The 25346-nt window shown below is 51.0% G+C and overlaps 1 protein-coding gene across 1 annotated transcript in view; it reads left to right on the top strand.

Moving 5' to 3' along the window:
- Positions 1 to 1785: 1785 nt before the first annotated feature.
- ADSS1 (adenylosuccinate synthase 1) overlaps positions 1786 to 25346 on the top strand; it is a 37584-nt gene continuing 14023 nt past the window's right edge. The window contains exons 1-8 of the mRNA XM_038746630.1: positions 1786 to 2089; positions 14355 to 14457; positions 17047 to 17109; positions 17280 to 17330; positions 19643 to 19709; positions 20816 to 20923; positions 22220 to 22301; positions 24464 to 24590. Coding sequence (XP_038602558.1) covers positions 1892 to 2089; positions 14355 to 14457; positions 17047 to 17109; positions 17280 to 17330; positions 19643 to 19709; positions 20816 to 20923; positions 22220 to 22301; positions 24464 to 24590 — 799 coding nt within the window. The 5' untranslated portion in view covers positions 1786 to 1891. The remainder of the gene's footprint in view (positions 2090 to 14354; positions 14458 to 17046; positions 17110 to 17279; positions 17331 to 19642; positions 19710 to 20815; positions 20924 to 22219; positions 22302 to 24463; positions 24591 to 25346) is intronic.

Below are 25346 nucleotides of genomic sequence, written 5' to 3'. Positions count from 1 at the left end.
GGTCACGGGTTCAAATCCCGGCTCCGCCTCTTGTCAGCTGTGTGACTTTGGGCAAATCACTTAAATTCTCGGATCCTCAGCTCCCTCGTCTGTAAAATGGGGATGAAGATTGTGAGCCCCCCGTGGGACAACCTGATCACCTTGTAACCTCCCCAGCGCTTAGAACGGTGCTTTGTACATAGTAAGCGCTTAACAAGTGTTTGGGGGTTTTTTTCTCCCCTGGGAGGCACAGAAACTTTTTTCTGGTGTCTAACCTATGTCCCTCCTGCTGCACTTTGAGCGTCACTCCCTCTCGCCTAAGGACGGAGCCGCGGGACAGAGTGCTTGGCCTCTCCCAGGGGTCCGAGCAGGGGCGGGGGGAGAGAGTCCGTCCCGGTTCCCCTTCTGTCTTCCCTCCCCCGGGGCCGGGGGCGGAGTTGGGAAGCGGGCCCCCCGTGAGGTCACAGTCCTGACGGCAGCAGAGGGGGCTGCCCCCTCTCCGCGGGCTCCGGGCTCCATTTAACGGTCCCGTAAGCTGGGGTCGAGAGCGCGCGCGGAGGGGGCGCGCGGAGAGGGGCGCACAGAGAAGAGCGCGCGGAGAAGAGCGCAAAGAGAGGGGCGCGCGGAAAGGGGCGCGGGGAAAGTGTCGCACAGAGAAGAGCGCGCGGAGAAGAGCGCACAGAGAGGGGAGCGCGGAAAGGGGCGCGCGGGGAGGGGCGCGCGGAGAGAAGCGCGTTGAGAGGGGCGCGCGGAAAGGTGCGCGCGGAAAGTGTCGCACAGAGAAGAGCGCGCGGAGAAGAGCGCAAAGAGAGGGGCGCGCGGAAAGGGACGCGAGGAGAGGGGCGCGCGGAAAGTGTCACACAGAGAAGAGCGCGCGGAGAGGGGTGCGCGGAGAGGAGCGCGCGGAAAGGGGCGCGCGGAAAGTGTAGCACAGAGAAGAGCGCACAGAGAGGGGCGCACTGTTAGGGGCGCGTTGAGAGGGGCTCACTGATAGGGGAGCGTTGAGAGGGGCTCACTGATAGGGAGCGTTGAGAGGAGCGCAAGGAGAAAAGCGCACAGAGAGGAGCGCACGGAGAGGGGCGCAAGGAGAGAGGCTCGTTGAGAGGGGCGCGCGGAGAGGAGCGCAAGGAGAAAGGGGCACTGTCAGGGGAGCGTTGAGAGGGGCGCAAGGAGAGAGGCGCAAGGAGAGGGGCGCGTTGAGGGGGCGCGCGGAGAGGAACGCACGGAGAGGGGCGCAAGGAGAGAGGCTCGTTGAGAGGGGCACGCGGAGAGGAGCGTAAGGAGAAAGGCGCACTGTCAGGGGCGCGTTGAGAGGGGCGCACTGATAGGGGAGCGTTGAGGGGGGCGCACCGTTAGGGGAACGCTGAGGGGGGCGTACCGTTAGGGGAGCGTTGAGAGGGGCTCGCGGAGAGGATTGCACGGAGAGGAGCGCATTGAGAAAGGCGCACGGAGAGGGGAGCGTTGAGGGGGGCGCACTGATAGGGGAGCGTTGAGAAGGGCGCACTGTTAGGGGAGCGTTTAGAGGGGCGCCCTGATAGGGGAGCGTTGAGAGGGGCGCCCTGATAGGGGAGCGTTGAGAAGGGCGCACTGATAGGGGAGCGTTGAGAGGGGGGCCCTGATAGGGGAGCGTTGAGAGGGGCGCATTGATAGGGGAGCGTTGAGAGGGGCGCATTGATAGGGGAGCGTTGAGAGGGGCGCGCGGAGAGGAGCGCACGGAGAGGGGCGCGTTGAGGGGGCCGCATTGATAGGGGAGCGTTGAGAGGGGCGCACTGATAGGGGAGCGTTGAGAGGGGCGCGCGGAGAGGAGCGCAAGGAGAAAGGCGCACGGAGAGGGGCGCGTTGAGAGGGGCGCGCAAGGAGAAAGGCGCGCAGAGAGGGGCGGGCGGAGCAGAGCAGAGCGGAGCAGCGCAGCATGTCCGGCCCCCGGGCCTCCAACGACAGGCCCTCCTCCGGGCCCGGGGCGCTGAAGCGCGGCCGGCCGCAGCAGGAGGCGGCCGGCCCGGGCGGCTCCCGGGTGACCGTGGTCCTGGGCGCGCAGTGGGGAGACGAAGGCAAGGGCAAGGTGGTGGACCTGCTGGCCACCGACGCCGACATCGTGTGCCGCTGCCAGGTGCGTCAGGGGCGCGGAGGAGGGGGCTGGACTGAGCGCCACCGGGACGGAGGCCCCGTCCGCGCCCCCTGCCTCTCGGCTCCTGGGACCTGGGGGGCGGGGGGGGAACCGGTCGCAGAAAGTGTGAGCGGCGCACACGCGGCCCCCTGACACTCCCCAAAATAAGGCGAGTGCAAAAGTGCTAGCTGCAAAAGTCGGAGCGACACCCTTCCCTGAGCCCTCTGCCCCCCTCTGCAGCTCCAACTCATTCATTCCTTCTGTCGTATTTACTGAGCGCTTACTGTGTTCAAAGCACTGTACTAAGCGCGTGGGAAGTACAAGTCGGCAACATCTAGAGACGGTCCCCACCCAACAACGGGCTCCCGGTCTAGAAGGGGGAGACAGACAACAGAACAAAACACATAGACAGGTGTCAAAATCGTTAGACTAAATAGAATTATAGCTACATGCGCATCATTAACAAAATAAATAGAATAGTAAATATGTACAAGTAAAATAGAGTAACAAATCTGTACAAATATATACAAGTGCTGTGGGGAGGAGAAAGAGGTAGGGCGGGGGGGTGGGGAGGAGGGGAGGAAAAAGGGGGGCTCAGTCTGCGAAGGCCTCCTGGAGGAGGTGAGCTTTCAGTAGGGCTTTGAAGGGAGGAAGAGGGTTAGTTCAGAGTAGTGCTCAGGGTTGTGGGGAGCTGAGGTTTGCGGGAACTCGGACTAGGTGCTGGCGTTTGGGGCTGTGCCACAGCCTGTGGTGGGAGCGTCCCAGGCCTCCCGCCTGGAATTTGTTTTGTTTTTATTTAGTTTTATATTAACGTCTGCCTCCCCGCCTCTGGACTGTAAGCCGGTCGTGGGCAGGGAATGTGTCTGTTTATTGTTGTGTTGTACTCTCCCGAGCGCTTAGTATGGTGCTCCGCGCACAGTAAGGGCTCAATAAATACGATCGAATGAATGACAGAAACTCTCCCCAACCCTAGTGCTCCCCAGACTGACCTTAAAGACGCACCCCCTTTCCCCCTCCTCGGCGGGCAGATAATAAGAATGATGGCATTTATTAAGTGCTTACTATGTGCAAAGCACTGTTCTAAGCGCTAGGGGAGGTTACAAGGTGATCAGGTTGTCCCACGGGGGGCTCAGCGTCTTAATCCCCATTTGACAGATGAGGTAACTGAGGCCCAGAGAAGTTAAGTGACTTGCCCAAAGTCACACAGCTAAGCTGTGGAGCTGGATTTGAACCCATGACCTCTGACTCCAAAGCCCGTTGCTCTTTCTACTGAGCCATGCTGCTTCCCTTTCTAGGATCTAGGGGGGACCCCCCGCCAGACCAGGGGGTCTTCAGCCCATAGAGCTGTCTGCTGGGAGGTCTTTCCCTAGCCTGGAACTGGATGGGATCCTAGGACCGATGACCATCCCAGCCCTGAATAACCCAGCTTGTCCCACCCCTCACCCACCGCCCCTCTCCCTGCCCGCTGTTGGCAGCCCTGGGGGTCTGGTGTGATTGGGGATGTGGTGGCCGCCACCACAGGCTCCTGTGTTGGATCTCAAGGAGCCAGCTGGGTTCAAATCCTCACCACCTCCAATACCCCGTCCCCACCCCACCCCAACCTCCCATCAGTCAATCAATCCGTAGCATTTATGGAGCAAACGCTCAATAGACACTCAATAAACACTGTGTGGGGAGCATTGTGCTAAGCACAACAGAGTTGGTAGATATCATGACTGTCCACAAGGAGCTTAAAGACCAGATGGGAAGACAGGTATTAAAATCAATTATAGAGGGGTATATAATAATAATAATAAATAATAATGGCATTTATTAAGTGCTTACTATGTGCAAAGCACTGTTCTAAGCGCTGGGGAGGATACAAGGTGGTCAAGTTGTCCCATGGGGGGCTCACAGTCTTAATCCCCATTTTACAGATGAGGTCACTGAGGCCCAGAGAAGTTAAGTGACTTGCCCAAAGTCACACAGCTGGCAATTGGCAGAGCCGGGATTTGAAGCCATGACCTCTGACTCCCAAGCCCAGGCTCGTTCCACTGAGCCACGCTGCTTCCCTATGCATAAGTGCTAAGTGGCTAGGGTAACAATAATAATTGTGGTATTTGCTAAGCGCTTATTAAGTGCCAAGCACCACTGTAAGCACTGGGGTAGATACAGGTTAAGCAGGTTGGACACAGTCCCTGCCCCATATAGGGTTTACAGTCTTAATCCCCATTTTACAGATGAGGTTAAGTGATGCCCAGAGAAGTGAAGTGATTTGCCCAAGGTCACCCAGCAGACAAGTGGCAGAAGAGGATTAGAATCCAGATCCTTCTGACTCCCAGGTCTGTGATCTAAAAACAATAATAATAATAATAATAATAATAGTGGCATTTGTTAAGCACTTATTATGTGCAAAGCACTGTTCTAAGTGCTGGGGAGGGGCTACAAGGTGATCAGGTTGTCCCACTTGGGGCACACAGTCTTAATCTCCATTTTACAGATGAGGTAACTGAGGCACAGAGAAGTTAAGTGGCTTGTCCAAGGTCACACAGCTGACAGGTGGCAGAGTTGGGATTCAAACCCATGACCTCTGACTCCCAAGCCCATGCTCTTTCCACTGAGCCACACTGCTTCCCCTATGCCATGCTGCTTCTCAAAAGGTGAAAATCCAAGTGCTTAAGGGGTATAGACCCAAGTTGATAGGTGATACAGAAGGGAGGGCCTAGACAGGGAAGTAAGGGTTTAGTTGGGGAAGGCCTCTTGGAGGAGGTGTGCTTTTATTCATTCAATTGCATTTATTGAGCACTTACTGTGTACAGAGCACTGTACTAAGCACTTGGGAAGTACAAGTCGGCAACCTCTAGAGACAGTCCCTACCCAACAACGGGCTCACAATCTAGAAGGGGGAGACAGACAGAAAAACAAAATCTGTAGACAGGTATCAAAATCGTCAGAACAAATAGAATTAAAGCTATATGCACATCATTAACAAAAATAGAATAGTAAATATGTACAAGTAAGATAATAGAGTAATAAATCTGTACAAATATATACAAGTGCTGTGGGGAGGGGAAGGAGGTAGGGCTGGGGGGATGGGGAGGAAGAGAGGAAAAAGGGGGCTCAATCTGGGAAGGCCTCCTGCAGGAGGAGATTTATAAGGCTTTGAAGGCGGGGAGGGTGGTGGTCTGTGGTATATAAAGAAGCTGTGAATTCCAGGTTAGAGGGAGGATGTGGGCGAGGGATTAGTGGTGAGATAGATGATATCGAGGTGCAGTGGTTGCTGTTAAAGGAGTGAAGTGTGTGGGCTGGCTTGTAATAGTCAATCGTATTTATTGAGTGCTTACTGTGTGCAGAGCACTGTAAGCACGTAAGCACGGAAAGAGCAGGGGCTTTGGAGTCAGAGGTCACGGGTTCAAATCCCGGCTCCACCAATTGCCAGCTGTGTGACTTTGGGCAAGTCACTTAACTTGTCTGTGCCTCAGTTACCTCATCTGTAAAATGGGGATTAAGACTGTGAGCCCCCAGTGGGACACCCTGATTACCTTGTAACCTCCCCAGTGCTTAGAACAGTGCTTTGCACATAGTAAGTGCTTAATAAATGCCATTATTATTATTATTATTATTACTAAGTACTTGGGAGAGTACAGTATAGCAGACACATTCCCTGCCCACAGCAAGCTTACAGTCTAGAGGGAAATAGTAGATCAGCAGAGTAAGGAAGGAAGGGGAGAGCTGATTGAGTGCTTCTATCACCCCACGGACCCCACCACTCTACAGCCACCATCCCTCACCTCCACCCCTTCCCCCCCACTCCCTCTACCCACTTCACCACCCCACCACCCCATCCTGGCATCAGTCAATCATATTTATTGAGCACTTACTGGGTGCAGAACACTATACTACGCACTTGGGAGAGTACAATATAACAGAGTTGGTAAGACACGTTCCCTGCCCACAGTAAACTCCCCATCTAGAGAACTGAAGACTAGGAGAGCCAGTCCTCGAGGGGTTGGGGAGGAGTCCCGAGGTGTGTGTCTGGATGCCCCAGGACCAGGACCCCAGTCTGGGGAAGTTTCAGGGTCCCTGGCAGAGCAGACAGAAGTTTTCTCCTTCCTCTCACAGCCCAGGCTGGGGGAAGCTAGGGGATGCACTGCCCTGGGGTTTCCCCCAGATATACCTCCTTGGAAAGGCTCAGCAAAGGGCTCTGGGTTTTCACCCGCCACCAGGGCCAGGATGGAAAATCCCCGCCTGCCCTTGAAACCAAGGTCACAGGGCTACTACGCTCCTCCCCACTAAACAGCGTAAGGAGGCTGAGGGAGGGCCGGGGTGGGCGGCGCAAGGATCAGGGGGCTGGAAACCACACCGAACTTGGGTTTGGGGCTCAGCCTTCAGGGTTTTTAGGCAGAGGGGAGGGGGCAGAAGGGACGCCTGGTCTTGCCAGTGCTGGGGACCCAGGGTTGGGGGCAGAAATCAGGAGGTAGGGGAGGGACTCTGACCTTTCTGCAGCCTGGACTCAGTGCAGGGCCCCTCTGTGCCAGGCTTCACCAAGAGGCAGACAGGCTCTTCCTCCTTTTCTCCTTCTCCCACCCCCACCCTCAACCCACCAGGCTCCCCTCCCTCCAGTCTGCCTTATTCCCCCCTATCATTGTCTTCCCTTCCCACCTACCCCTGGGCAGTAATGCTGGTAGCTTCACACCTCTGTGTCCAGAGAGAGGGGGTAAGGGACAAAGGGGGAGAGGCCTGGAGGGGAAATGCTTTGAGGGCAGCAATGAGCAGATGGAGCCACCGGTGGCAGCTCTCTGACCCTCATCCTCAATCAATCAGTCGTATTTATTGAGCGTTTACCGCGTGCAGAGCACTCTACTATGTGCTTGGTAGAGTGCACTATAACAGACACATTGCCTGCCCTCAACGTGCTTACCTCACCCTCTGAAAGACTCTGCTCCCTGTTTTAGAGGCAGTGGACTTGCCATGGGCTCTGCATTACCTCCCCATTGACACACGCACAGACACAGACACACAGACACACACATGCACACACTCTAACTTTCTCTCTTCCTCTCTCTCTCTTTCTCTCTCTTTTCCTCTCTCCACTCCAGCTCCCCAGGCGCCAAGAGGGGTTGCTCCTGAAGGAGAAAGGAGAGGACTCTAAGTGAAGGGTGACCCAACCCCAAAACGGCTGGCACCCAAATCCCCTCCCACCTCACTCACTTAACTTTTTTTCAGTGGTATTTGTTAAGTGTTTACTATGTGCCAGGCACTGAACTAAGCCCTGGAGTAGTTACAAGGTTGGACACAGTTCCTGTCCCACATGGGGCTCGCAGCCTTAATCCTCATTTTACAGATGAGGTAAATGAGGCACAGACAAGTAAAGTCATTTGCCCAAGATCACACCGCAGACGAGCGGTGGAGCAGGGATTAGAACCCAGGTCCTTCCAACTCCCAGGCCCGTGCTGTATCCACTAGGCCACACTGCTTCTCATGGGGACGGCTTCTCCCTGCAGCTCCAGAAACAGGCAGTCCAATCTGCTGTAGGCCTCTAAGGTACAGATGGCTCATTTCTCTTGTTGTTAATGATATTTGTTAAGTGTTTCCTATGTGCCAGGCACTGTACTAAGCACTGCGGTAGATGTAAGATAATCAGGTAGAACACAGTCAATGTCTCACATGGGGCTCCCAGTCTTAAATCCCGTTTTGCAGGTAATAATAATAGTAATGATGGTATTTGTTGAGTGTTTACTATGTGGCACGCACTAGATGAGATAACTGAGGCCCAGAGAAGTGAAGTGTCTTGCCTAAGTCACACAGCAGACAAGTGGCGGAGTGGAAATTAGAATCCAAGTCTTTCTGAATTCCAGGCCAGTGAATAATAATAATAATAATAATAATAATAATAATAATAATAATAAATTGCATTTGTTAAGTCCTTACTATGTGCCAGCCACTGTGTTCTAAGTGCTGGGGTGGATTCAAGCAAATCAGGTTGGACACAGTCCCTAACCCACATGGGGCTCACAGTCTCAATTCCCATTTTACAGATGCGGTAACTGAGGCCCAGAGAAGTGAAGTGACTTGCCCAAGGTCACAGAGCAGACAAGTGGCAGAGGTGAAATTAGAACCAGGTCCTTCTGACTCTCAGGCCTATGCTCTAACCACTACACCATGCTGCTTACCAATCCATTATCCCAGCCCTGGGCCCCTCTGTGTATGGGGGGCAGGGACAGCACAGGGGATTATCACCAAGACAGTCATTTTCCAGAAGCCGACTCTAGAGTTGGAACGGGGCTGGGGGAGGGGAGAAGGCCCAGCAGGAATGCCCCATCAGTCATCTGCTCTGGTCTCTCCGGGGGCAACCAGGCCAGCATCTGTGAGAGATGGGTTGTGGGATCTCCGGGGTCTGGAGAGTGACAAGTGGCACAGCTGTTGTGGTCAGAGGACTTTCCTCTTTACAGTCTCTCTCTCTCTCTCTCCTCTCTCTCACCCCCGCCCCCCTCTCTTGGGTAGGATGAGGTCACCTTCAGAGTATAGCTCCCTCTCAGAGAAGGTCAGGTTTAGAATTTCCCAAATTCCCCCCCCACCCCCATACAACCCGGTCTTGCCGGGTGAGCCCCCTGAGGAAAATGGTGACGACCTCCTGTCTGCTGGGAATGCCCAGAGATGGCCAGATAGATAAGGGAAAAGGTCGTGGTGGGGACTCGTCCTGGCAAAATAAAATCAGGCAGAGTGGGAGAAATCAGGCAGTGGGCAAAGTGTGCCCATGACTCTCGTGGACATTGGTAGCGGGGAACAAATGTCAGGCTGTGGGCAGAGCAGACCTGGGAGGGGTTGGAAAAGGGCTTTCTCTTTTCTGAGTCCTCTGGCGTGTAACTCTGGCTATGTGGACTGTGGCTTTGCCAGTGTCTGTGTCTTCCCTTCAAGGGGGCACAACCAAAGCAACTTCTACAGTTCCCCACCCTCCTTACCACCGGCTTCAAGGCTCTTCTGTACACTTCTGCCCTCATCTCCCACTGGTCCCCAGCTAAGGCCAGTGTTTACTATGCTGTTCCTCCTGAGAGAATCTGCCCAGCCCTTATTCTAGCCTTTACCCCCTCAGATGCCGGCTCACAGTCTCCCTCCTGCCTGGGACCCCTTTATTCCTTCCAGTCCACCAGATCACCACTCTCCCCATCTTTAAAACCTCCTACATTTCTCCCAGGTGGGCTTATTAGATTCACCTCCTTCCCAACTCAGGCTATCACAATAGCTGCTTTTACCCAAAGTGCGTAGTGATCTATCATGCTTTTCCCCTTTTCCTATTTCATAAGCAGCGTGGCCTAGTGGAGAAATCACAGGGATGAGGGTCAGGGGATCTGGGTTCTAATTCTGGCTCCACCTCTTGCCTGCTGTGTGACCATGGGAAGTCACTTAACTTCACTGTACCCCTGTTTCCTCATCTATAAAATGGGGATGAAATTCCTGCTCTCCCTCCCCTTTAGACAGCCCCATGTGGGACAAGGCTTGTGACCAATCTGATTACCTTGTACCTGCCCGGCACTTAGTACAGTGCTAAGCACATAGTAAGTACTTTACAAAACTACAATCATTATTATTATTGTAACCAGCTACATCTCTCCATCTTTCCTCCTAACTGTCAATAAGTTGTGTTGTCTGTCTACCCCATTAGATTGTAAAACAGAGCCATGCCCTGCAGGCTGGAGTCAGCCTGACCTGGCAGCAGCATTGCCTTTTTCCCAGCTTGGTGGTGAGTCAGCAGAGGACTGCTGTGGGCATGAAGGGGCACAGCCCAGCATGACGCCCAACAAAAGCAGACGCCCAAGGCACTGCTAAGCAGGGAGAGGGCCTGCCAGAGAGAAATTCCTGGGGACAGGAACGAGCAGATGGCTGAATTGGGAATTTCCTCGGGTTTCTGCAAGCATGTTTGGGTCGCTCCCAAAGCCCAGTGATCGCAGGCTTTCCACTCTTGGCCTCCTTGGGCTGGGGTGGGGGGTCAAGACACTGTCCCATCCTACCCCCAGCCCTGGGGAAATGTCAGCTAGCGGGGCAGAGGTCAAGCAGTCTGTATGGTGGCTGTCCGGCTGTGGATGCCAGCTGCCTCTCTGCCCCTGGCCTCGGTGCTCGTTGGCCAAAGGCAAGACCTGGCCTGCTGCCCGCTGCAAAAGCCAAGGGACATTCAAGCCAGTGTCTGAACTTTCCAATTTCTGCTTGCAGAGAAATTCCTGTGATTGTTTGCTGGTGTTTGTGTTTTCAGAGCAGACAAAGGTGTTGTTGAATGTGTGGACTTCCCTCCACCCTTTCCCACGAACCCCCCCCCCACCCCCAATCCTTCCTCCAACAGTCTACCGCTCTCCCCTCCTTCAAAACTCTCCTAAAATCCGATCTCCTCCAAGAGGCCATCCCAAACTAAGCACTTTATTTTCCCTAACCATGCTCCTCTCTGTGTCAATTATAAACTTGGCTGTGTACCCTTAAGCACTTTGTTATTCACCCCAGCCCCCAAATATTTCCAATTACATAAGAATAAAATTCTTATATAAGAATATATAAGAATATATTCTTATATAAGAATATAATTATATTCTTATAATATTTCCAATTATAAGGATAATTTCTAATTATTCTTAGACTCTACTATTTTCCCCATTCCTAATCTATTTTAATGTCTGTTTCCCGCCGTAGACCATAAACTCCTTGTGGGCAGGGATCGTGCCTACTAACTCTTTGGTACTGTACACTCCCAGGTGCTTAGTACAGTACTCTGCACACAGTGAGCGCCCAATAAATACCATTGATTAATTGATTGACTGACTGTATCTCTTCTGAATGACCATAGGAAGGCTGTGTCCCAGGGGCTGCCCTGCCTCCCTCTTCGGGGCTGGAGTCCTGAGGTAAAATTCAAAGCAAAGATGGAACAAGCCAGGAAGATAAAAAACATTTTTCCTTGTGAAAATCAGGCTTCCCAAGCCTGGCTTCTGATCAGAGAGCAGATGTGTCTGGAATATGACACTCCTTATGCCGCCACATCTGGAGAAGCTTAATTATGAATTGTCCAGAGGGCTGGAGAGTGTTTAAGCTTTTGTTTATATTGGCGGGCATCCCATCCCATCCAGCCGTGGTGGCCTCGGGACGTCTTATGGGTTCGTTCAGGTCACATGATGGGAGGCGGGGAATCCAGGGAATGTCAGGCACACACGCTGTCCCCGGCAGTGGGGAGAACTCAGTGGCCCCTCCTCACCCTCTGCCTGGTCCCCAGTTTGGACACCCTCATGGATTTGTTGTCTACATCCATCAGGGGCTGCTGAGGGTGAGCAGTGTCTGATCCCAGGTCACCTTCTGAGGGCAGAAGGCACCCCAGGTGCCTCTCCATAGGATAGCGCCAGGGATTTCCTCAGGGAGGCTAATCCTGGAGACAGGAGAGCCTGCTCTCCACCTCAGTGAGGTGTCATAGCTTAGTGGATAGAGCACGGTCCTGGGAATCAAAAGGTCATAGGTTCAAATCACTTGTCCACCACTTGTCTGCTGCGTGACGTTGAACAAGTTACTTCACTTCTCAGTTACTTCATCTGTAAAATAGGATTGAGACTGTGAGACGCTATGTGGGACAGGGACTGTGTCCGACCGGATTAGCTTTTATCTACTCCAGCACTTAGAACAGTGCCTGGCACTGTTGGAGAGTGAAATGCCTAAAAAATACCACAGTTATTATTATTCCCTACTGGTGGGTGGCAAACTAGGTAACCTGGACTCAAGCTGAGCTGGGCCAGCTCCATCTCTCTCCCCTAAACCTAAGGGGCCAGAGGTCAGAGTTCAAGGTGGGAAATGGATAGCTGCTGCCTCTTCTGTCCAGCCCCGAGGTCTATCCACCCAGACTGCCTGCTACTTTCATTCCTATTATTATTCAATGAATTGTATTTTTTGAGTGGTTACTGTGTGCAGAGCATTGTACTAAGCGCTTGGGAGAGTACAACCTAACAGTTGGTTCACATGTTCCTTGCCCACATGAGCTTAGAGTCTAGAGGGGGATGGGGACATCAATATAAATAAATAAATTGTGGATATGTACATGAGTACTGTGGGGCTGAGGGAGAGGTGAATAAAGGGAGCAAATCTAACTGCAAGGGAGGCACAGAGAAGTGAAGTGAGTTGCCCAGGATCACACAGGTGAGAAGTGGTGGAGCTGGGAATAGAACCCATGACCTTCTAATTCCCTGGCCTGTGCTCTATTGTGCTCTATCCACTATGCCATGCTGCTTCTCAAGTGCTTGACTTTACATGGTTGCAGTTTGGATGGAGGGGAAAGGGTGGATTTTAGAGATGTTGTTAAGGTTGAACCAAGAGGATTTGATGACAGATTGACTGTGAGTTGAATGAGAGAGATGAGTTGAGATTAGGGCCAAGGTTATGGGGTTGTGAGAGAGGGAGCGTGGTGGTCTATAGTGATAAGAAATCATGGGGAGGATAGGGTTTGGGTAGAAAGATAAGGAATTCTGTTTCGGATATGTTAAGTTTGAGGTGTCAGCGGGACATCCAAGCAGAGATGTCTTGAAGACAAGAGGAAATGTGAAACTGCAGAGAAGGAAAGCAGTCTTAACTGGAGATTGTAGATTTGGAAATCACCTGCTTAGACATGGTAGTTGAAGCCATGGGAGTGAATGAGTTTTCCAGGGTGAAGATGGAGAATAGAAGGGGACCCGGAATTGAACCTTGAGAGACTTCCACAATTAGGGAGTGGAAAGCAGAGGAGGATCCCATGAAAGAGACTGAGAATGAGTGGCCAGACAGATGGAAGGAGAATCTGAAGAGGACAGTGTCAGTGAAGCCAAGGTTGGATAGTGTTTCCAGGAGAAGGGGGTCGTCAACAGTGTTGAAGGCAGCCGAATGGTTGAGAAGGATTAAGATGGAGTAGAAGACGTTGGTTTTGACAAGAAGATCATTGGTGACCACTGAGAAGGCAGTTTCTGTGGAGTGAAGGGGCCAGAAGCCAGATTGGGGGCTGTCAAAGAGAGAATAGGAGTAAAGCAAGTGGAGACAGTGGATGTAGACTACTCACTCAAGGACTCTGGAGAGGAAAGGTAGGAGGAAAATGGGGTGATAACTGGAGGGAGCCATGGGGTCAAGGGAGGGTGTTTCTAGAAGAGGGAAGTCAGTAGCATGTTTGAAAGTGGTGGGGAAGAAGCCATTGGAGAGTGAACAGTTGAAGTTGTTGATGTGGGAGGGAAGAGATTGGGGGCAAGCACTTTGATCAATTGAGAAGAGATGGGATCAGAGGCACAGGTGGAGGAGGTGGATTTTGTGAGGAAGCAGATTATTTCTTGAGATACTGTTGGGAAAGATAGGAGAGTTGAAGGAGGGGCAGGAGGGGGAGGGACTGGAGAGAAGCAGGGGAGATTTTAGGGAGATCATGCCTGATAATTTCAATTTTTTCAATAAAATGCATGGCCAAGTCATTAGGGGCAAGACCTGGGGAAGGTGGAGGAGCATGGTGTTTGAGGAGGGGCTTAAACATCTGAACAATTAGTGAGGACAGTGGGCATGGGAGTCAATAAGGACTTAATAATATTAGCATTATTAATATTGTTAATTATTGTTATCATAGCATTTATTAAGCACTAACTACGTGCCAAGCACTGTACTAAGCCTGGGGTAGATACAAGACAATCAGATCAGCTACAGTCTCTACCCCACACAGGGCTCACAGTCAAAGAGGGAGGGAGAGCAGGTATCTTATCCCCATTTTACAAGTGAGAAAACTGAATCCCAGAGAGGTTAAGTGACTAACCCAAGATCATACAGCTGGCAAGTGGTGGAGCCAGGATTAGAACTGGGTCTCCTGACTCCCAGTCCCATGCTCTTTCCACTAAGCCATGCTCTTCTCTAATGGTCACCTCTGTATCTGTCAGTCCCCTGCCGGACCTCCCACTGCTGTTTGGAGAGAGGAACATCGGGGCCCCTTGGAGACGATCCTTTGCCTAAAGTTGAATTCGGTGGTGGCCGTGACTCCTTCCAGCTGGGTCAGCCCCAGGGCTGGCACCTACCCGGGCTCGGCTGGTGGCTCAGGGAGAACTCTGAGTCCAGATGAAGGAGATTCTCTCTTCCTGAAGCCCCTGCCCCACTGCCCCCGTTTTACCCTTCACCTGCCCTGCCCTCCACCTGTTGGTCCAGTTGCCCTGTCCACCTGACCCCTTGGCCTCTGACCCCTGGTGGGGGCCACCGTTCTTCACCCCCATCGCCGGCTCCTCCTCCGCCTTTCTGGGGCCTGTGGTCCCTGATGAAAATATCGCTCTCATTCCAGGGTGGGAACAACGCGGGCCACACCGTGGTTGTGGAAGGCAAAGAGTATGACTTCCATCTGCTGCCCAGTGGCATCATCAACACCAAAGCCATTTCCTTCATCGGTGAGCAGGGGACAGCTTCCCTCCCTGAGCCCCAACCTCATCCCTCCTCACCCCTCTGCCCCCGAGGACCTGTCTCAGAAAGAAGCCACACCCAAGGAGGGGCAGTTGGACTTGTTAGCAGTCTTTCTCTCCCAGTAGCTCTAGTCACAGTCTTTATTAAGCACCATCTATTCTTTAAACTGTAAGTTCCTTGTGGGCAGGGAACGTGTCTACCGATTTTGTTGCATTATCTACTTCCAAGCGCTTAGTACAGTGCTCTGCAGTTAGCACTCGATCAATCAGTCAGCGTGACCTATTGGAAAGGGCAGAGGGCCTGGGACTCAGAGGACCTGGTTTCTAATCCCAGTTTTTCCAAATGCTTGCTGTGTGACTTGGGGCCAGTCACTTAACTTGTCGGTGCCTCTATTCTCCTGTTCTCCCTCCTACTTAGACTGTGATCCCTGTGAGGGACTAGATCCAAACTAATTCACTTGTATCTACCCCAGCGCTTAGAATAGTATTTGACACATAGTAAGCACTTAATGAACACCGTTTAAAGAAATTAATCAATGGTAATCAATGTTCTAAGTGGTTGGGAAGTGTACAATACCACAAATAGGTAGACACATTCTTTGACCACAAGGAGCTTCTTTCTAGATTGATTGATGTGTACCACACTGTGTTAAGTGCTGAGAAAAAAGTCCCCAGTTGAGGCACAGTCTTGGTTCCAGCCCTCAAGGGACTCAGTCTGAGTGAGGAAGAGGGAGGAGGAGTTGGCAACAGACACCTATGGAAAGGTAAACCAAGACACAAAAGGCAAAATTGTTGACAACCTGAAAGGAACAGCAGAATTTTGGGCTTCAGGGGTAGGGAATAGCCGATAGGGTGGAGAACCCAACCAATGCCTTTAGAGGGTCATTGCAAACTCTAATGGGAACCAAGTCCTTTGGGATAAAGACACGGAGACTCCGTCTCCGATTGTGTTTTTCAACATAGAGATTTTCTATCCCTTCTCTGTCGGAACAATCCTGGAGATTACTCCCCACCCTTCCCTGGCCTCTGACATTGGACAGTGTTCTGAGACACAGAACCCCTACTAGCCTGAGAGTGTCGTTAACTTCTCTGTGCTTCAGTTCCCTCATCTGTAAAATGGGGATTAATGCTGTGAGCCCCATGTGGGACAGGGACTGTGTCCAATCTGATCAACTTGTATCTACTCCAGTGCATAGTACAGGGGCCGGGCACTTAGTAAGTGCTTAACAAATACCATTTAAAAAGTGGGGGCTCCCGTTCCCTCACGTGAGCAGCATCTCTAGGGGTGCCCTCTCTTGTAGCAGCTGAAATAGTTTGACCAATGTTGCCCTGGAGCTGGGAGGAGTGGAGGGCAGTGGCCAGGGAAAAATTTCACCCTGCCCCTCAGACCCTTGTCCTCTGCAGACAGGGTTTAATAATGATAATGGTATTTGTTAAGTGCTTACTGTGTGTCAAGCACTGTTCTAAGTGCTGGGGTAGATACAAGCTAATCAGGTTGGACACAGTCCCTGTCCCTCATGGGGCTCACAGGCTTAATCCCCATTTTATAGATGAAGTAACTGAGGCCCAGAGAAGTGAAGTGACTTGCCCAAGGTCACACAGAAGACAAGTGGCGGTCCTGGGATTAGAACCCAGCTCCTTCTGACTCCCAGGCCCATGCTCTAACCACGAGGGTGGGGGGAACCAGGGGGAGTCACAAAGATAATAATAATAATAATAATGGCATTTGTTAAGCACTTTATGTGCCAAGCACTGTTCTAAGCACTGGGGAGGTTACAAGGTGATCAGGTTGTCCCACAGGGGGCTCACAGTCTTATTCCTCATTTTATAGATTAGGTAACTGAGGCACTGAGAATAATAATAATGGCATTTGTTAAGCACTTACTATGTGCAAAGCACTGTTCTAAGTGCTGGCACTGTTCTAAGGGCTGAGTGAAATGACTTGCCCAAAGTCACTCAGCTGACAAGTGGCAGAGCCAGGATTAGAACCCATGACCTCTGACTCCCAAGCCCATGCTCTTTCTACTGAGCCATGCTGCTTCTCAGTCCTCCAGGGTGGGTGGGAGCCTGCCCAATATGCCTGGGTTTTGGTAGGGTGCTGGGTCAATCACACCGAGAGCCAGTTATCCTACCCATGAGGAATAGGGCAGCTTCTGCACCAAGAGGGACAGATTCATTCATTCAATCATATTTATTGAGCACTTACTGTGTGACAGATGAGTGAGAACTCCAGCATAGAGAGGGGGCAGTATTTGGGATTCATGGATCCCTGTACTCTCTGGTCCCCATATCCTACATGACCAGGATGAGGAGTGGACAGCCAACCAAGGCACATTCAAACTGGCACAAGGAAGGCACATCTCCTCTTGGCTTTGCAACAGAATGTCGGTTCACCTCTGCCTGGATACTTGAGTGCTGGCAGTGTCGGTGGCTGATTCCAAAAGGCCCTGGGAGGGTTGTGGTGGGGTGAGGGAAGCCTTGGGTGGGCCCCGGATGGGGCCCGAAAGCACGGCCTTTGGAGGGAAACTCTGCTGGGGCTATCATTCCCAAACTGCCTCTTTTGCATGTCTTTTCAAGGCAATGGGGTGGTCATCCATTTACCCGGCTTGTTTGAAGAAGCAGAAAAAAATGAGAAGAAAGGTGGGTGCAGTTTCTTGTTTGGTTTCTCTTTGCTGGTCTTTGACCATGGGTGCCTGGGCCTGAGCGGCGGCCCAGAGAGAAGAGGATGGGGTGAGGGGCTGGGTGGGGGGGCTGGGGGGGGGGAATGAATTCCCATCAGCTTATACCCTATTGTCTGTGCCTGCTGGCAGGGCTCAAGGACTGGGAGAAGCGGCTCATCATCTCAGACCGGGCACACATCGGTGAGTCCCTGGCGCACAGGAGATGAACGGATGGCTGGCTCGGCCATTGGTTTGGTGCCTATACTGCACTAACACTATACTGAACACTGGGGAGAGATGCCAAGACCGTCAGTCAGTCATTCAATCGTATTCATTGAGTGCTTACTGTGAGCCGAGCACTATACTAAGTGCTTGGGAGAACACAGTGTAACATTAAACAGGTACATTCCTTGCCTGCATTGAGGTTACAGTTTAGACCATGACCCAGATGGTGTGGTCCCGGGCCCCCAGAGGTTCCAAGTCTAGAGAGAACAGACACATGGAGATGGGATCACAGGGAAATTGATTACACTGATTACAATTATGGCAACGATTAAGCAGTTGGGTAGATACAAGACTGTAAGATTGGACACAGTCCGTGTCTCACATGGAGATCACAATCTTTCTTATCCCCATTTTATGGATTTTTTTAATGGCATTTGTTAAGCACTTACTATATGTCAAATGTTGTCAAAGCGCTGGGGCAGGCATGAGTTAATTAGGTCAGACACAAATGAGGAAACTGAACCCCAGGTGGGTTAAATGACTTGCCCAAGATCACAGGGCAGGGGGAGAGCAGGGATTAGAACACAGGTCTCCTGGCTTCCAGTCTCTGATCTCTCCCCCAGGCCAGGCTGCCTCCTCTCCTTCACTAGGGTGAGAATGATGGCAATTCCCTTGGCATCAGCAGAAACCATCTCTCAGAGCCAGTGACCCAAAGAGAAGAGAAATCCCCCAGAAAACCAGATTTGTGACATATTTAAAAGTGGGCCAACCTTCCTGCTATCCCATTCCACAGTGTACATGTTGATTCTATTGATGACTGGAGTATATTGACAGTTTCCCCCCTCCAATGGACTAAATCCACAAGCCGATAGAGTAACTTAAAATGCTTTCACCAAATGACAGTTATTTTGCATTCCCCAATCAACTAACAAAAACTTAAAAAATGAGATTATTTTTCAATTCCTATTTTTTTAAATTAAGGCTTTAGTAAAAAAAGGTCACAGGATTAGAAATCATGTTAGATTAGGTAAAATCCTAAAATCCAAACCCTGATGGGTCTATGGGTTATTCTGTAACACTACCAATTCTTTGTATTGTATTATTCCAACCACTTAATACAGCGCTCTGCACCAGTTAGCACTCAATAAATACCACTGATGATGACATAGGTTATTCTACTAAATACTATGGCGTGGGTAGGAGCTGCCCACAAGATGCTTTTCATAACTGTTTCCTTTCATTAACCCCCTCTCTAAGAATGGAGAGTTCCAGCATCCTCTGGCAGGGATGGACCCTGAGAGGTCAACTGGTCTAGCCCCCTGTATCCAGGCAGGCAATTGCCTAACCCATTCAGGGCAGATGGGGATACTTGCTCATTCTTTAGAGACCCCAAGGGTGGAGACTCCCCTCCCTCTCTTGTTAGCCACCTTGGCTCTAACCTGGTGGTAGCTACTGGATCCTCCTGGCTAACATTTTTTCCTCTGGGTCTCTCTCTCTCTCTCTCTCTTTCTCTCTCTCTCACTCACTCATTCTCTCTCTGTCTCCTTGCTATCTCTTTCTCTCTGCCTATTATCTTAATCTGTCTCTTTGTGGCTCTCTCACTCCCACTCTGTCTTTTCCTCTTGCTCTCTCTCTCTGATTATCTGTCTATCATCTCAATCCATCTGTAACTCACTGCCTCTCCCCCACCCTCTGTCTCTCCCTCTCTTTCTCTCTCTGCCTGTCTATCTGACTCTATTATCTCAATCTGACACTCTCTTTCTCTCTCCCTTTCTCTATCTCTCCCTCTCTCACTCTCCCTTCTCTGTCTCTATTATCTCAATCTGACTCTCTGTCTCACTGTCTCTATCTCTCTCTCACTCTCTCTCTCTCCCAATCTGTCCCTCTCTCTGCCTCTGTCTCTATTTCTCTAACTGTCTCTCTGTCTCACTGTCTCTCTATAACACTCTCATTCTGTCTCTCCCTCTCTCACTCTCTCTGCCTGTCTCTATTATCTCAAACTGTCTCTATGTCTCACTGTCTTCCTGTAAAACTCTCACTCTGTCTCTCCCTCTCTCTGCCTATGTATCTGTCTCTCTGTAACACTTTCTCTCACTCTGACTCTCTTACTCTCTGTCTCTCCCTCTCTCCTGCTCTCTGCCTACCTGTCTCTATTATATCAATCCATTTTTCTGTCTCACTGCCTCTCTGTAACTCTCCCTCTCCTCTCTCTCTCTCTCTCTCTCTCTCTCTTCTCTCTCTTCTCTCTGCCTGTCTGCTTGTCCTGCCTACCTGTCTGTCCTGGGCAGTGTTTGACTTTCACCAGGCGGTGGATGGACTCCAAGAAGTTCAGCGCCAAGCCCAGGAGGGAAAAAAGTAACTGTAAAGCAGCCACTGTGCTGGTTTGGCTGGGAGTCTGATTATAGCATGCGGGCGCGGGGGCCAGAGGAGTCCTGGGGTGAGGCAAGGGTGGCTCTGAGGGGCGGGTATTTAGTATAAGAACCTGGCTGTAACAGAGGTGCCCACAACACCTGGGGCACTTGGGCAAGATTGGTTACCCTTCTCTGGGGTCCTAGAGGAAGAACAACTGTTGAGGCCTGGCCATCGGTGGGAGGGAAAGGGGGGGTATCTTGGGCACCACATGGAATACAAAGGGTGGAGCTCCTTGGACCCACAGAAGTGGAGAATTGATCAGCTGTCCAGGGAATTTGGCCCAGGGAGGCAGCCAATCTGGACCATTCCTTAATTCCTCAGTAGTGGTAATAGGATTCGGGTTTAGTTTCTTTTTTTAAGCCCTAAATCACCAACGTAACTGTCTTCACTCCGTACTGCAGTTGCCAGTGTAGACTCTGACAAAAATATTTGTGGAAAATTGAGGCAGGGCTGGATTCTTTACTGCCTACATCCACATCCACCTGTCCAGTGCAGGGACAGAACATGGTCAGAGGGTGGGAACAAGAAGAAGGGAGTCCAAGCACCAGGATAATCCACAGGATGGATAATTGAGACCCGACTGAGAAAGGGAGAGAGGGGGAGAGAGTGGGAGAGAGACAGAGAGTGAGAGAGTTATAGAGAGACCATGAAACAGATTAAGATAATAGAGACAGAAAGGCAGAGAGAGAGACAGAGAGACAGAGAGTTGGAGAGGGAGACAGAGTGAGTTACAGGCAGTGAGAAAGAGAGACAGATTGAGATAATAATACTAATTAATAATTATGGTACCTGTTAAGCACTTACTATGTGTCAAGCACTGTTCTAAGTTCTAGGGCTGATACAAGTTAAACAGGTTAAACAGCAGCAGTCAGTGGCAGTAAATAACCATGAGGCAGGTCTCCCCTGCTGGGCCTCTCAGTCTGGCAGCTGATAACTGACCCTCTTTCCCTCACCCAGACCAGAAGTGGGCGGGAGAAGATGGGGTTTGGCGGTGCCAGAGAGCAGAGGCCTGGCCCCGGAGTCTGACTAAAACCTTTTCTTCTGTTCAGCATTGGCACCACAAAGAAGGGCATCGGACCAACGTACTCTTCCAAAGCTGCCCGCACGGGGCTCCGAATCTGTGACCTCCTGTCGGACTTTGATGAGTTTTCAACTAGGTACGGTGCTGGGCTGGGCAGGGGCACCGAGCTGGGCTGAGTCAGGCTTTCGGGTCCCCGGGGAAGGACAAAGCCCTGGTTTTGGGTGGGCATTGGGGGAGAGCCTGCAAGTGGTGAAGGACCAGGAGTGGGAGGAGGACTTCTGTACATAGCATTAAATTCAGTTACTTCTCCTACCTCTGATTTAGTTTAGCATCCGTCCCCCTCGCTGGATTGTACATTCCTTTAGGGCAGGGATCAATCAGTCAAACAATCAATTGTATTTATTGAGCGCTTACTGTGCGCAGAGCACTGGACTAAGGACTTGAGAGAGTACAATATAACAAAATAACAGACATTTCCCCATCCACAATGAGCTTGCAGTCTAGAGGGGAAGACAGACATTAATATAAATAAATAAATTACTGATACGTACAAAAGTGCTGTGCGGCTTGGAGGAGGGATGAATAAAGGCAGCAAGTCAGGGCGAGGTGGAAAGGAGTGGAAAAAAAGGAAATGGGGGCTTTGTCAGGGAAAGCTTCGTGGAGGAGATGTGCCTTCAGTAAGGCTTTAAAGAGGGGAAGAGTAATTGTTTGAAAGATATGAAGAGGGAAGGTGTTCCAGGTCAGAGGCAGGACATGGGTGAGAGGTTGGCGGTGTGATAGATGTACAGTGAGTTGGTTGGCATTAGAGAAATGAACTGTGTGGGCTGGATTGTGGTAAGAGAGTAGAGACGTGAGGTAGGAGGGGACAAGGTGATTGAATGCTTTAAAGCCAATAGCGAGGATTTTACGTTTGATGTGGAGGTGGGTAGGACAGGAGGTTCTTAAGGAGCGGGGAAACACAGACTGAATGTTTTTGTAGAAAAATGATCCGGGGAGCAGAGTGATGTATGGACTGGAGTGGGGAGAGATAGGAGGCAGGGAGGTCAGCAAGGAGGCTAATACAATAATCAAGGCAGGGATATGTCTACTGACTCTATTGTCTTCTCCCAAGAGTTCAGCCCAATGCTCTGTACACAGTAAGGCACTCGACAAATCCTATGGACTGATTGACTGATTGATTGAGGAGGACTTCCCATGGGGTTATTTAGTCTTTTCCAGTGCACTGGGCCTTGGGAAAATCATTTGGGGAATTCTCAGGACGTCGGGGTTTATTCGACCTGGGGGAAAGATTTCATTCCATCCAGGAGCTCTCTTGGTTGGTAATCAGTCAATCAGTGGTTTTTATTGAGCACTTACTACAGGCAGCACGCTGATGTAAGTGCTTGTGAGAATACAATATGACAATATATAATATGGTGGTAATGCTTTGAAGGTTCAAGAATCTGGCCCACCAGTACCAGTCGATGTTTCCCACGCTCGAAGTGGACATAGAAGCACAACTCAAAAAACTCAAGGTAAAGACTTGTACAATGAGGATGTTGAGAAGACGGGATATCAGGCCCCTGTGCCATGACCCTCCCCATCCTCCACACCGTCCCCTGCACTGGTCAGCCCCGTGGTCCATTCAGTCTAAGACTACGACTCCACTAGGAGCATAGGAAAGCTTGGGGCGTTAGGCGGAGGCCAGGCAGACAGGGTTTTCTGTTGGATTGTGTACTATTGGGTGGCTTCCTCTCTGGTCCAGGGTGCGCCTTGTTGACCTGACAAGGACTCCCATCCCTCCCTCTGCCTTCTCCCTAATGCCACTATCCTGAAACTCCGCAGACTGACATGGGCTTCTTGGACGGACAGTGGGGCGAAGGGACAGGCCTCGGGGGTTGGGGGGGGATGTACAGATGGTACTGACTCTGCTGGTCCCCTTAGGGAAGAGGCCCAAGCCATGCAAGGCTAGTTCCCATCACCTGGCACAGTTCTGTCTCATGTCTGAGGCACTGGGCTGGACAGTGTATCTGGTATCATCCCACTGGGCTGCTGCGACTCAGGATCCTAGCACACACTGGGTCACTTCTGCACGAGGGTGACAGTGCTGCTGCTTGACCCCTGGGCTTGCTGGCATGATGCCCGAAACAGGGGAGGAATGGTGGGAGACGGGAGGGCGGGCACCATGACCCGAGACCCTACTACCTCTGTGAAGAAACCCAGTCCTGAGGAGGTCTGACCCAAGTGGTCCAGCCCAGACCCCCCCAGCAGGTAGTCCATCCCACGTCCCCCACAGCAAATGGTTCAGCCCAGGCCCAGCCTGTCCAGCGCACTCACCGTGGCCTGACCCATCCTTACCACGGAGCTTGTCGTGGGCAGATTTCGCGATGATCATTAGACGGCAGTTCCAGGGTTGGATACATACTGAAGAAGCCAGATTAGACTGTGAGCCCGTTGTTGGGTAGGGGTCGTCTCTATCTGTTGCCGACCTGTACTTCCCAAGCACTTAGTACAGTGCTCTGCACACAGTAAGCTCTCAATAAATACGATTGAATGAATTCTATAAAATAACGTGGCTCAGGTCCTAATATTTCAAGTCACTTAACTTCTCTGTGCCTCAGTTGCCTCATCTGTAAAATGGGGATTTACAGCGTGAGCCTTACTGTGGGACAGGGACTGTGTCCAACCTGATTGCCTTGTGTCTACCCCAGTGCTTGGAACAGTGCTTGACACATAGTAAATGCTAAACAAATACTATAATTATTATTTCTGGAGTTCATTTACAATAATGTCTGTCACCCCCTCTAGGCTGTAAGCTCATTGTGAGCAGGGAATGTGTGTTATATTGTTATATTGTATTTTCCCATGTGCTTAGTACAGTGCTATACACACAATAAGTGCTCAATAAATACAATTGACTGAATGGAAATCCCTTGAGGACAGGGATTACCTCTTAGCCTTCCTCCTGTATGCCAGGGCAGATCTCTGACCATGGGAGGTGCTCTTTGTAACTGTGTATTCGTTAATAATAATAATGATAATAATAATAATGGCATTTGTTAAGTGCTTCCTATTTGCAAAGAACTCTTCTAAGTGCTCTTGCTACGGGCCAAGCATGTGCTAAGTGCTGAGGTAAATAATAATAATAATTGCATTTGTTAAGTGCTTACTGTGTGACAGGCACTGTACTAAGCGCTGGGGTAGAATCAAGATAATTAGGTCCCACATAGAGTTCCCAGCCTAAGTAGGAGGGAGAATAAACACTTAGTACAGTACTCTGCACACAGTAAGTGCTCAATAAATAAAATTTAATGACTGATTGAACAGGTAACGAATCCCCATTGTGCAGATGAGGGAACCTAGGCACAGAGAAGTGAAGTCAGTTGCCTAAGGGCACACACAGCAGACAAATGGCAGAGCGGGATTTGAACCCAGGTCCTGTGAGTCTCAAACCCAGGCTCCAACCACTAGGCTACATTGCTTCTCTATACCTACTGGGGATGAAGTTTCTGTGTCCTGATGTTTCTATGGAGACCAGTTGCCAAGTTTTCGAGATTTGAAATTTGGAATAAAAACGTTTTGATTTTCGACGGGGGCGGGGGGTTTGGGGTCGGGGGAGTATGCTAGGTTGAAGAGCAAAGAAAAACTCTAATTCTTTCCACAGTCTTAATCCTTCTATTTCTCCTGAAACCTGCAGGGGTATGCAGAGAGGATTCGGCCCATGGTCCGCGACGGGGTATATTTCATGTACGATGCCCTGCACGGCTCTCCCAAGAAGATTCTCGTGGAAGGCGCCAACGCGGCTCTCCTCGACATTGACTTTGGTGAGGTCCCTGCTGTGGGGGACACACTGCATCTGTGGGGAGATTGGGGGTGTGGGGGGACAGGCCCGAGGGTGTCTGAGGAGTAGGAGACTAGTGAGATCCACTCCAGGGCTGAAAAGGAAGGGAGGGTGGAGGGTGTTTGACCAGTCCTGTTGGGATGGGATCTGCCAGGGTGATTCTCCCCATCCTGCAGATGTGGACACTGAGGCCCAGAGAGGTCAGATGACTTGCCAGGTGGCAGAGCTGGGCCCTGGTTTTCCCTGTGGTCAGCCCCGCTGCCTCCCAATGGATCCACATATATTTCTTCCAAGCAACGCCCACCCCCACTCTCTCACACCCACACCCATCTCTGCCCCAATTTGAGGTCGTTGGAGAATCCAGACCCCCGCGGGTCACAGGCGTGATCTTTCGTATCCACCAATCAATCAGTCGTTCAAGCAATCCATCAGTCAAACAATCAATCAGTCAATCAATCAATCATATTTATTGAGCACTTACTGTGTGCAGAGCACTGTACTAAGCGCTTGAGCACTGTACTAAGAGGTTTGAGTGCTTACCGTGTGCAGAGCACGGTACTAAGCACTGGGAGAGTACAATATAAAAGGTAGTAGACATGTTCAATCTATCAGTGGTATTATCAATGGGAAGCAGCGTGGCTCAGTGGAAAGAGCATGGGCTTTGGAGTCAGAGGTCATGGGTTCAAGTCCCGGCTCTGCCAATTGTCAGCTTGTGACTTTGGGCAAGTCACTTCACTTC

Source organism: Tachyglossus aculeatus, chromosome 1 (genome assembly GCF_015852505.1).
Source record: "Tachyglossus aculeatus isolate mTacAcu1 chromosome 1, mTacAcu1.pri, whole genome shotgun sequence".
Classification (NCBI taxonomy): domain Eukaryota; kingdom Metazoa; phylum Chordata; class Mammalia; order Monotremata; family Tachyglossidae; genus Tachyglossus; species Tachyglossus aculeatus.
The sequence above is the reverse complement of the archived record's forward strand: the minus strand, read 5'-3'. Positions and strand labels throughout refer to the sequence as shown.